Here is a 13,011-nt window from a genome sequence, read left to right on the forward strand (position 1 = left end):
GTTAGTGATATAGTGGAGATGTAAAGTGTTAGTGATATAGTAAAGGCATATAGTGTTAGTGATATAGTGGAGATGTATAGTGTTAGTGATGTATTGGAGATGTATAGTGTTAGTGATATAGTGGAGATGTATAGTGTTAGTGATATAGTGGAGATGTATAGTGTTAGTGATATAGAGGAGATATATAGTGTTAGTGATATAGTGGAGATGTATAGTGTTAGTGATATAGTGGAGATATATAGTGTTAGTGATATAGTGGAGATGTATAGTGTTAGTGATATAGTGGAGATGTATAGTGTTAGTGATATCGTGGAGATGTATAGTGTTAGTGATATAGTAAATATGTATAGTGTTAGTCATATAATGGAGATGTATAGTGTTAGTTATATAGTAAAGATGTATAGTGTTAGTTATATAGTAAAGATGTATAGTGTTAGTGATATAGAGGAGATGTATAGTGTTAGTGATATATTAGAGATGTATAGTGTTAGTGAAATGATGGAGATGTATAGTGTTAGTGATATAGTGGAGATGTATAGTGTTAGTGATATAGTAAAGATTTATAGTGTTGGTGATATAGTAGAGATGTATAGTGTTGGTGATGTAGTAGAGATGTATAGTGTTAGTGTTATATTGGAGATGTATAGTGTTAGTGATATAGAGGAGATGTATAGTGTTCGTGATATAGTGGAAATGTATAGTGTTAGTGATATAGGAAAGATGTATGGTGTTAGTGATATAGTAGAGATGTATAGTGTTGGTGATATAGTGGAGATGTATAGTGTTAGTGATATAGTAAAGATGTATGGTGTTAGTGATATAGTAGAGATGTATAGTGTTGGTGATATAGTGGAGATGTATAGTGTTAGTGATATAGTAAATATGATTCGTGTTGGTGATATAGTAGAGATGTATAGTGTTGGTGATATAGTGGAGATGTATAGTTTTAGTGATATAATGGAGATGTATATTGTTAGTGATATAGAGGAGATGTATAGTGTTGGTGATATAATAGAGATGTATAGTGTTCGTGATATAGTAGAGATGTATAGTGTTAGTGATATAGTAAAGATGTATAGTGTTGGTGATATAGTAGAGATGTATAGTGTTGGTGATGTAGTGGAGATGTATAGTGTTAGTGATATATTGGAGATGTATAGTGTTAGTGAAATAGAGGAGATGTATAGTGTTAGTTATATAGTGGAGATGTATAGTGTTAGTGATATAGTAGAGATGTATAGTGTTAGTGATATAGTAGAGATGTATAGTGTTGGTGGTATAGTGTTAGTGATATAGTAAAGATGTATGGTGTTAGTGAATTAGTAGAGATGTATAGTGTTGGTGATATAGAGCAGATGTATAGTGTTGGTGATATAGAGGAGATGTATAGTGTTAGTTATATAGTGGAGATGTATAGTGTTAGTGATATAGTAGAGATGTATAGTGTTGGTGGTATAGTGTTAGTGATATAGTAAAGATGTATGGTGTTAGTGATATAGTAGAGATGTATAGTGTTGGTGATATAGTGGAGATGTATATTGTTAGTGATATATTGGAGATGTATAGTGTTAGTGATATAGAGGAGATGTATAGTGTTGGTGATATAGTGGAGATGTATAGTGTTAGTGATATATTGGAGATGTATAGTGTTAGTGATATAGAGGAGATGTATAGTGTTAGTGATATAGTGGAGATGTATAGTGTTAGTGATATAGTAGAGATGTATAGTGTTGGTGATATAGTGGAGATGTATAGTGTTAGTGATATAGTAAAGATGTATGGTGTTAGTGATGTAGTAGAGATGTATAGTGTTGGTGATATAGTGGAGATGTATAGTGTTAGTGATATAGTAAAGATGTATAGTTTTGGTGATATAGTAGAGATGTATAGTGTTGGTGATATAGTGGAGATGTATAGTGTTAGTGATATATTTGTGTTGTATAGTGTTAGTGATATAGAGGAGATGTATAGTGTTAGTGATATAGTAAAGATGTATATTGTTGGTAATATAGTGGAGATGTATAGTGTTAGCGATATATTTGTGTTGTATAGTGTTAGTGATATAGAGGAGATGTATAGTGTTAGTGATATAGTGGAGATGTATAATGTTAGTGATATAGTAAATATGTATAGTGTTAGTGATATAGTGGAGATGTATAGTGTTAGTGATATAGTAAAGGCATATAGTGTTAGTGATATAGTGGAGATGTATAGTGTTAGTGATGTATTGGAGATGTATAGTGTTAGTGATATAGTGGAGATGTATAGTGTTAGTGTTATAATGGAGATGTATAGTGTTAGTGATATAGTGGAGATGTATAGTGTTAGTGATATAGTGGAGATGTATAGTGTTAGTGATATATTTGTGTTGTATAGTGTTAGTGATATAGAGGAGATGTATAGTGTTAGTGATATAGTAAAGATGTATATTGTTGGTAATATAGTGGAGATGTATAGTGTTAGTGATATATTTGTGTTGTATAGTGTTAGTGATATAGAGGAGATGTATAGTGTTAGTGATATAGTGGAGATGTATAATGTTAGTGATATAGTAAATATGTATAGTGTTAGTGATATAGTGGAGATGTATAGTGTTAGTGATATAGTAAAGGCATATAGTGTTAGTGATATAGTGGAGATGTATAGTGTTAGTGATGTATTGGAGATGTATAGTGTTAGTGATATAGTGGAGATGTATAGTGTTAGTGTTATAATGGAGATGTATAGTGTTAGTGATATAGTGGAGATGTATAGTGTTAGTGATATAGAGGAGATATATAGTGTTAGTGATACAGTGGAGATGTATAGTGTTAGTGATATATTTGTGTTGTATAGTGTTAGTGATATAGAGGAGATGTATAGTGTTAGTGATATAGTGGAGATGTATAATGTTAGTGATATAGTAAATATGTATAGTGTTAGTCATATAATGGAGATGTATAGTGTTAGTTATATAGTAAAGATGTATAGTGTTAGTGATATAGAGGAGATGTATAGTGTTAGTGATATATTAGAGATGTATAGTGTTAGTGAAATGATGGAGATGTATAGTGTTAGTGATATAGTAGAGATGTATAGTGTTAGTGATATAGTAAAGATGTATAGTGTTGGTGATATAGTAGAGATGTATAGTGTTGGTGATGTAGTGGAGATGTATAGTGTTGGTGATGTAGTGGAGATGTATAGTGTTAGTGATATATTGGAGATGTATAGTGTTAGTGAAATAGAGGAGATGTATAGTGTTAGTTATATAGTGGAGATGTATAGTGTTAGTGATATAGTAGAGATGTATAGTGTTGGTGGTATAGTGTTAGTGATATAGTAAAGATGTATGGTGTTAGTGATATAGTAGAGATGTATAGTGTTGGTGATATAGTGGAGCTGTATAGTGTTAGTGATATATTGGAGATGTATAGTGTTAGTGATATAGAGGAGATGTATAGTGTTGGTGATATAGTGGAGATGTATAGTGTTAGTGATATATTGGAGATGTATAGTGTTGGTGATATAGTGGAGATGTATAGTGTTAATGATATAGTGGAGATGTATAGTGTTAGTGATATAGTAGAGATGTATAGTGTTGGTGATATAGTGGAGATGTATAGTGTTAGTGATATAGTAAAGATGTATGGTGTTAGTGATGTAGTAGAGATGTATAGTGTTGGTGATATAGTGGAGATGTATAGGTTTAGTGATATAGTAAAATGTATAGTTTTGGTGATATAGTAGAGCTGTATAGTGTTGGTGATATAGTGGAGATGTATAGTGTTAGTGATATATTTGTGTTGTATAGTGTTAGTGATATAGAGGAGATGTATAGTGTTAGTGATATAGTGGAGATGTATATTGTTAGTGATATAATGGAGATGTATAATGTTAGTGATATAGTAAATATGTATAGTGTTAGTGATATAGTGGAGATGTATAGTGTTAGTGATATAGTAAAGGCATATAGTGTTAGTGATATAGTGGAGATGTATAGTGTTAGTGATGTATTGGAGATGTATAGTGTTAGTGATATAGTGGAGATGTATAGTGTTAGTGTTATAATGGAGATGTATAGTGTTACTGATATAGTGGAGATGTATAGTGTTAGTGATATAGAGGAGATATATAGTGTTAGTGATATAGTGGAGATTTATAGTGTTAGTGATATAGTGGAGATGTATAGTGTTAGTGGTATAATGGAGATGTATAGTGTTAGTGATATCGTGGAGATGTATAGTGTTAGTGATATAGTAAATATGTATAGTGTTAGTCATATAATGGAGATGTATAGTGTTAGTTATATAGTAAAGATGTATAGTGTTAGTTATATAGAGGAGATGTATAGTGTTAGTGATATATTAGAGATGTATAGTGTTAGTGAAATGATGGAGATGTATAGTGTTAGTGATATAGTAGAGATGTATAGTGTTAGTGATATAATGGAGATGTATAGTGTTAGTGATATAATGGAGATGTATAGTGTTAGTGATTTAGTAAAAATGTATAGTGTTAGTGATATAGAGGAGATGTATAGTGTTAGAGATATATTAGAGATGTATAGTGTTAGTGATATGATGGAGATGTATAGTGTTAGTGATATAGTAGAGATGTATAGTGTTAGTGATATAATGGAGATGTATAGTGTTAGTGATATAATGGAGATGTATAGTGTTAGTGATATAATGGAGATGTATAGTGTTAGTGATTTAGTAAAAATGTATAGTGTTAGTGATATAGAGGAGATGTATAGTGTTAGTGATATATTAGAGATGTATAGTGTTAGTGATAAAATGGAGATGTATAGTGTTAGTGATATATTAGAGATGTGTAGTGTTAGTGTAACGAGTTTCGTCTTCATACGAAGGAGAGTCGGACCAAAATGCAGCGTGTGGTTTACGATCCATGTTTATTAATAATACGAAACACGAATCTCCAATACAATACTACAAAACAAAACGTAACGAAACCCTAACAGCCTATATAGTGTGAACACAGGGACACATAGGACAGGAACAATCACCCACAAACACACAGTGAAACCCAGGCTACCTAAATATGGTTCCCAATCAGAGACAATGACGAACACCTGCCTCTGACTGAGAACCATATCAGGCTGAACATAGAAATAGACAAACAAGACATGAAACATAGAATACCCACTCAGATCACACCCTGACCAATCAAAACATAGAAAATACAAAGTAAACTATGGTCAGGGCGTGACAGTACCCCCCCCCCCCCAAGGTGCGGACTCCGGCCGCAAAACCTGAACCTATAGGGGAGGGTCTGGGTGGGCATCTGTCCGCGGTGGCGGCTCTGGCGCTGGACGTGGACCCCACTCCATGACAGTTTTAATCCCCCTCCTAAACGTCCCTAAATAAGTTACCCACCACAATGATAACATGGGACAGAGGGACAGCTCGGGACAGAGGTAACTCGGGACAGATGGGTAGCTCAGCACTGAGAGGAAGCTCAGCACTGAGAAGAAGCTCAGCACTGAGAGGAAGCCCAGGCAGGTAGTAGAAACTACCAGAACCTGGCTGGCTGGCGGTTTCAGCAGATCCTGGTCGACTAGCAGATCTGGAAGAATCTGGTCGACTGGCGGATCTGGAAGAATCTGGTCGACTGGCGGATCTGGGAGAATCTGGTCGACTGGCGGATCTGGGAGAATCTGGTCGACTGGCGGATCTGGGAGAATCTGGTCGACTGGCGGATCTGGGAGAATCTGGTCGACTGGCGGATCTGGGAGAATCTGGACGACTGGCAGATCTGAGAGAGTCTGGACGACTGGCAGATCTGGAAGAGTCTGGACGACTGGCAGATCTGGAAGAGTCTGGTCGACTGGCAGATCTGGAAGAGTCTGGTCGACTGGCAGATCTGGAAGAGTCTGGTCGACTGGCAGATCTGGAAGAGTCTGGTCGACTGGCAGATCTGGAAGAGTCTGGTCGACTGGCAGATCTGGAAGAGTCTGGACGACTGGCAGATCTGGAAGAGTCTGGACGACTGGCAGATCTGGAAGAGTCTGGACGACTGGCAGATCTGGAAGAGTCTGGACGACTGGCAGATCTGGAAGAGTCTGGACGACGGGCAGATCTGGAAGAGTCTGGACGACGGGCAGATCTGGAAGAGTCTGGTCGACTGGCAGATCTGGAAGAGTCTGGTCGACTGGCAGATCTGGAAGAGTCTGGACGACTGGCAGATCTGGAAGAGTCTGGACGACTGGCAGATCTGGAAGAGTCTGGACGACTGGCAGATCTGGAAGAGTCTGGACGACTGGCAGATCTGGAAGAGTCTGGTCGACTGGCAGATCTGGAAGAGTCTGGTCGACTGGCAGATCCGGAAGAGTCTGGACGACTGGCAGATCCGGAAGAGTCTGGACGACTGGCAGATCCGGAAGAGTCTGGACGACGGGCAGATCTGGAAGAGTCTGGAAGACGGGCAGATCTGGAAGAGTCTGGACGACTGGCAGATCTGGAAGAGACTGGTCGACACAGACTGGCTGCTCTGGCTGCTCCATGCTGACTGACAGCTCTGGCTGCTCCATGCTGGCAGACTGCTCTGGCTGCTCCATGCTGACTGGCAGCTCTGGCTGCTCCATGCTGACTGGCGGCCCTGGCTGCTCTGGCTGCTCCATGCTGACTGACAGCTCTGGCTGCTCTGGCTGCTCCATGCTGACTGGCGGCCCTGGCTGCTCTGGCTGCTCCATGCTGACTGGCGGCCCTGGCTGCTCCATGCTGACTGGCGGCCCTGGCTGCTCCCTGCTAACTGGCGGCCCTGGCTGCTCCCTGCTAACTGGCGGCCCTGGCTGCTCCTTACAAACTGGCAGCTCCGGCGGCTCCTTACAAACTGGCAGCTCTGGCGGCTCCTTGCAGACTGGCAGCTTTGGCAGCATCCTGCAGACTGGCAGCTCTGGCGGCTCCTTGCAGACTGGCAGCTCCTTGCAGACTGGCAGCTCTATGCATACTGGCAGCTCCTTGCTGACTGGCAGCTCTATACAAACTTGCAGCTCCATGCAGACTGGCAGCTCCATGCAGACTGGCAGCTCCGAACAGGCGGGAGACTCCGGCAACGCTGTAGAGGCGGAAAGCTCTGACAGCGCTAAACAGGCGGGAGACTCCAACAGCGCTGAAGAGGAGGAAGGCTCTGGCAGCGCTGAACAGGTGAGAGACTCCGACAGCGCTGGAGAGGAGGAAGGCTCCGACAGCGCTAAACAGGCGAGGCGCACTGTAGGCCTGATGCGTGGTGCTGGCACTGGTGGTACTGGGCCGAGGACACGCACAGGAAGCCTAGTGCGGGGAGCTGCTACCGGAGGGCTGGGGTGTGGAGGTGGCACAGGATGGGTTAGACCGTGAAGGCGTACTGGAGATCTTGAGAGCGGTGTTGGCACAGGACATGCAAGGCTAGGGAGGTACACAGGAGGCCTGGTGCGTGAGACTGGCACTGTCTTCACCAGCTGACTAGCACGCACCTCAGGACGAGTAGAGAGCACTGACCCAGGTGCCAATAAATCCCCGACACGCTCCTTCGGGCGAATATCATATTTAAAGCACCAACACAGCAACTCCCTCATTTCACTCTCCTCCAATTTCCCCATTAACTCCTTCACAGTCTCTGCTTCGCTTACCTCCAACACCGGTTCTGGTCTCCTCCTTGGCTCCTCACGATAAACAGGGGGAGTTGGCTCAGGTCTGCGACCTGGCGTAGCCATACTCCCTGTTAGCCCCCCCCCAAGAAATTTTTGAGGCTTACTCTCGGGCTTCCATCCGCTCCGTCGTGCTACTTCCTCATATTTGCGCCTCTCAGCTTTCGCCGCCTCCAGTTCTTCCTTGGGACGGCGATATTCTCCCGGTTGAGCCCATGGTCCACCATTATCTAATTCATACTCCCATGACGCTCTCTCCCACTGCGGCTGCTGCTGCTCCTGCTGCCTCTGTTCCTTCTTCGGCTGCACCTTGGTGCGGCTATACTCCCCTGGTTTAGCCCAGGGTCCTCTCCCGTCGAGGATTTCCTCCCATGTCCAGAAATCCTTACAACGTAACTCCTCTTTTTGCTGCTGCTGCTGCCTGTTGACACGCCGCTTGGTCCGTTGGTGGTGGGTGATTCTGTAACGAGTTTCGTCTTCATACGAAGGAGAGTCGGACCAAAATGCAGCGTGTGGTTTACGATCCATGTTTATTAATAATACGAATCACGAATCTCCAATACAATACTACAAAACAAAATGTAACGAAACCCTAACAGCCTATATAGTGTGAACACAGGGACACATAGGACAGGAACAATCACCCACAAACACACAGTGAAACCCAGGCTACCTAAATATGGTTCCCAATCAGAGACAATGACGAACACCTGCCTCTGACTGAGAACCATATCAGGCTGAACATAGAAATAGACAAACAAGACATGAAACATAGAATACCCACTCAGATCACACCCTGACCAATCAAAACATAGAAAATACAAAGTAAACTATGGTCAGGGCGTGACAGTTAGTGATATAGTAGAGATGTATAGTGTTAGTGATATAATGGAGATGTATAGTGTTAGTGATATAATGGAGATGTATAGTGTTAGTGATATAATGGAGATGTATAGTGTTAGTGATATAGAGGAGATGTATCGTGTTGGTGATATGTGTAAGGGCGTTCGTCTGTAGGAGGAGGAGAAGCGGACCAAAGCGCAGCGTGGTGGTTATTCATGTTTTAATAAATCACTACACATGAACAAACTAACAAAAACAAGAAATGTGAAAACGCAAAACAGTCCTATCCTGTGACAACAAACACAGTGACAGGAACAATCACCCACAAACACACAGTGAACCCCAGGCTACCTAAATATGGTTCCCAATCAGAGACAATGACGAACACCTGCCTCTGACTGAGAACCATATCAGGCTGAACATAGAAATATACAAACAAGACATGAAACATAGAATGCCCACTCAGATCACACCCTGACCAATCAAAACATAGAAAATACAAAGTAAACTATGGTCAGGGCGTGACAGTACCCCCCCCCCCCAAGGTGCGGACTCCGGCCGCAAAACCTTGACCTATAGGGGAGGGTCTGGGTGGGCGTCTGTCCGCGGTGGCGGCTCTGGCGCGGGACGCGGACCCCACTTCACCATTGTCTTAGTCCGCCTTATTGTCCGCCTCCCTGGCTTACTCACCATGGCCACCCCTCTCAATGACCCCACTGGACAGAGGGGCTGCTCGGGACAGAGGGGCAGCTCGGGACAGAGGTGAAGCAGCTGCTCGGGACAGAGGGACACCTGCTCGGGACAGAGGGACGGCAGCAGCTCGGGACAGAGGGGCGATAGCAGCTCGGGACAGAGGGGCGATAGCAGCTCGGGACAGAGAGGCGATAGCTGCTCGGGACAGAGGGGCGATAGCTGCTCGGGACAGAGGGGCGATAGCTGCTCGGGACAGAGGGGCGATAGCTGCTCGGGACAGAGGGGCGATAGCTGCTCGGGACAGAGGGGCGATAGCTGCTCGGGACAGAGGGGCGGCAGCTGCTCGGGACAGAGGGGCGGCAGCTGCTCGGGACAGAGGGGCAGCTGCTCGGGACAGAGGGACAGCTGCTCGGGACAGAGGGGCGGCCCCTGGCTTACTGGCGGCCCCTGGCTGACTGGCGGCACTGGCGGCCCCTGGCTGACTGGCGGCCCCTGGCTGACTGGCGGCACTGGCGGCCCCTGGCTGACTGGCGGCCCCTGGCTGACTGGCGGCACTGGCGGCCCCTGGCTGACTGGCGGCCTCTGGCTGACTGGCGGCCCCTGGCTGACTGGCGGCACTGGCGGCCCCTGGCTTACTGGCGGCCCCTGGCTTACTGGCGGCACTGGCGGCCCCTGGCTGACTGGCGGCACTGGCGGCCCCTGGCTGACTGGCGGCACTGGCGGCCCCTGGCTGACTGGCGGCACTGGCGGCCCCTGGCTGACGGGCGGCACTGGCGGCTCCTGGCAGACGGGCAGACGGGCGGCGCTGGGCAGACGGGCGGCACTGGGCAGACGGGCGGCACTGGCGGCGCTGGGCAGACGGGCGGCACTGGCGGCGCTGGAGAGGAGGAAGGCTCTGGAACCGCCGGACTGACGGGCGGCACTGGCGGCGCTGGGCAGACGGGCGGCGCTGGCGGCGTTGGGCAGACGGGCGGCGCTGGCGGCGCTGGGCTGAGTAGCTCTCCTAGCGCCGAACAAGCGGGAGACTCCGGCAGCGCTGGAGAGGAGGAAGGCTCTGGTAGCGCCGGAGAGGCGGGAGACTCCGGCAGCGCTGGAGAGGAGAGAGCCCCTGCAAGGATGGGCCGGAGAGACAGCCTGGTACGGGGAGCTGCCACCGGAGGGCTGGTGCGTGGAGGTGGTGACGGATAGACCGGGCCGTGCAGGCGCACTGGAGCTCTTGAGCACCGAGCCTGCCCAACCTTACCCGGTTGAATGGTCCGGGTCGCCCTGCCAGTGCGGCGAGGTGGAATAGCCCGCACTGGGCTATGCAGGCGAACCGGGGACACCGTGCGCAAGGCTGGTGCCATGTAAGCCGGCCCAAGGAGACGCACTGGAGACCAGATGCGTAGAGCCGGCTTCATGGCACTTGGCTCGATGCCCACTCTAGCCCGGCCGATACGCGGAGCTGGAATGTACCGCACCGGGCTGTGCACCCGCACTGGGGACACCGTGCGCTCCACAGCATAACACGGTGCCTGCCCGGTCTCTCTAGCCCCCCGGTAACCACAGGAAGTTGGCTCAGGTCTCCTACCTGGCGTAGCCATACTCCCTGTTAGCCCCCCCCCAATAAATTTTTGGGGCTGACTCCCGGGCTTCCTTGCCAACCGTGTTCCCTCATATCGCCGGCTCCTCTCTCCGGCTGCCTCTGCTCTCCTCGCTGCCTCCACCTGTTCCCATGGAAGGCGATCCTTTCCCGCCAGGATCTCCTCCCATGTGTAGCAACCCTTGCCGTCCAACACATCATCCCAAGTCCATTCCTCCTTGTGCCGCTGTTGCCCGTTACCACGCCGCTTGGTCCTGTTGCGGTGGGTGATTCTGTAAGGGCGTTCGTCTGTAGGAGGAGGAGAAGCGGACCAAAGCGCAGCGTGGTGGTTATTCATGTTTTAATAAATCACTACACATGAACAAACTAACAAAAACAAGAAATGTGAAACCGCAAAACAGTCCTATCCTGTGACAACAAACACAGTGACAGGAACAATCACCCACAAACACACAGTGAACCCCAGGCTACCTAAATATGGTTCCCAATCAGAGACAATGACGAACACCTGCCTCTGACTGAGAACCATATCAGGCTGAACATAGAAATAGACAAACAAGACATGAAACATAGAATGCCCACTCAGATCACACCCTGACCAATCAAAACATAGAAAATACAAAGTAAACTATGGTCAGGGCGTGACAATATGTTGGAGATGTATAGTGTTGGTGATATAGTGGAGATGTATAGTGTTAGTGATATATTAGAGATGTATAGTGTTAGTGATATATTAGAGATGAATAGTGTTAGTGATATAGTAGAGATGTATAGTGTTAGTGATATAGTAGAGATGTATAGTGTTAGTGATATAATGGAGATGTATTGTGTTGGTGATATAGTAGAGATGTATAGTGTTAGTGATATAATGGAGATGTATAGTGTTAGTGATATAGTAGAGATGTATAGTGTTAGTGATATAATGGAGATGTATAGTGTTAGTGATATAGTAGAGATGTATAGTGTTAGTGATATAATGGAGATGTATAGTGTTAGTGATATAGTAGAGATGTATAGTGTTGGTGATATGTTGGAGATGCATAGTGATATTGATATAATGCTGTATTGATGTAGCAGCTAATGATGGGCATCTCCTTGCCTGTTACTGTTGCAGCTGGATGCTGAGGCCAGTGAACTACTGAAGGAACTGCAGAACAAACTCAACACCGTGCTGGATGAGCTCAGTGCAGTCTTCGGCTCCAGGTGTGTGTGTGGGGGGTGGTTCTGTGTGCGTGTGTTTGTCTGTGTTCATGTGTATCTGTGGTCTGTGTGTGTCTGTGGTCTGTGTGTATCTGTGGTCTGTGTGTATCTGTGGTCTGTGTGTGTTTGTGGTCTGTGTGTGTCTGTGATCTGTGTGTGTCTGTGGTCTGTGTGCGTCTGTGGTATGTGTGTATCTGTGGTCTTTGTGTGTCTGTGTGTATCTGTGGTCTGTGTGTATGTGTGGTCTGTGTGTATCTCTGTGGTCTGTGTGTATCTGTGGTCTGTGTGTATCTCTGTGGTCTTTGTGTATCTGTGGTCTGTTTATATCTGTGGTCTGTGTGTATCTGTTGTCTGTGTGTATCTGTGGTCTGTGTGTATCTGTGGTCTGTGTATATCTGTGGTCTGTGTGTATCTGTAGTCTGTGTGTATATGTGGTCTGTGTGTATCTGTGGTCTGTGTGTATCTGTAGTCTGTTTATATCTGTGGTCTGTGTGTATCTGTGGTCTGTGTGTATCTGTGGTCTGTGTGTATCTGTGCTAACCCTGTGTTATTTCCCTGTCCAGTTTCAAACCGGTGATTGAGGACTGTGTAAAGCAGATGAACCAGGAATTAGTCCAGATGAAGGGGAGTGCTGCAGGGAAGAGCAACGCTGCCATGGATGCTGAGACTGTCCTCAGACCACTCATGGACCTCCTGGATAAAAAGTAGGTCCATATAGGCAAATTATCAGCTGGTTTACAGGTTAGTATCCAGTAGCGTATCCAGGATTCTCCTGGATAAATAGTAGGTTTCTGTTTACACCCTTGAGTTAACATTGAGGTAACCAGTTAGCCAAGAAGTGAGAGGGTTGGGTTAATAACCGTTAGTTGAGAGGTTAGTAAACCCTCATGCAACTCCTGGATAAAAAGTAAGTGTTTGTTTTCACTGAGGATTCATATTGTAAGACTCAGTAGGTGTCTGAATGCATGTGGCCGTTATCCTAGAGGAGCTTTGAGTTAGTCAACCAGTTATTCTAGAAGTTGGAGCTTTGAGTTAGTTAACCAGTTATCCTAGAGGAGCTTTG

At 45.6% G+C, this 13,011-nt stretch overlaps 1 protein-coding gene across 1 annotated transcript in view; it reads left to right on the plus strand.

Annotated features, from left to right (window-relative positions):
* LOC110506127 (protein unc-13 homolog C) overlaps positions 1-13,011 on the plus strand; it is a 301,686-nt gene that overhangs the window by 174,952 nt on the left and 113,723 nt on the right. Inside the window, exons 26-27 of the mRNA XM_090222664.1 lie at positions 11,863-11,951; positions 12,512-12,652. Coding sequence (XP_090078790.1) covers positions 11,863-11,951; positions 12,512-12,652 — 230 coding nt within the window. The remainder of the gene's footprint in view (positions 1-11,862; positions 11,952-12,511; positions 12,653-13,011) is intronic.

Source organism: Oncorhynchus mykiss, chromosome 26, assembly GCF_057628025.1.
Source record: "Oncorhynchus mykiss isolate SJ-2025 chromosome 26, ASM5762802v1, whole genome shotgun sequence".
NCBI lineage: Eukaryota > Metazoa > Chordata > Actinopteri > Salmoniformes > Salmonidae > Oncorhynchus > Oncorhynchus mykiss.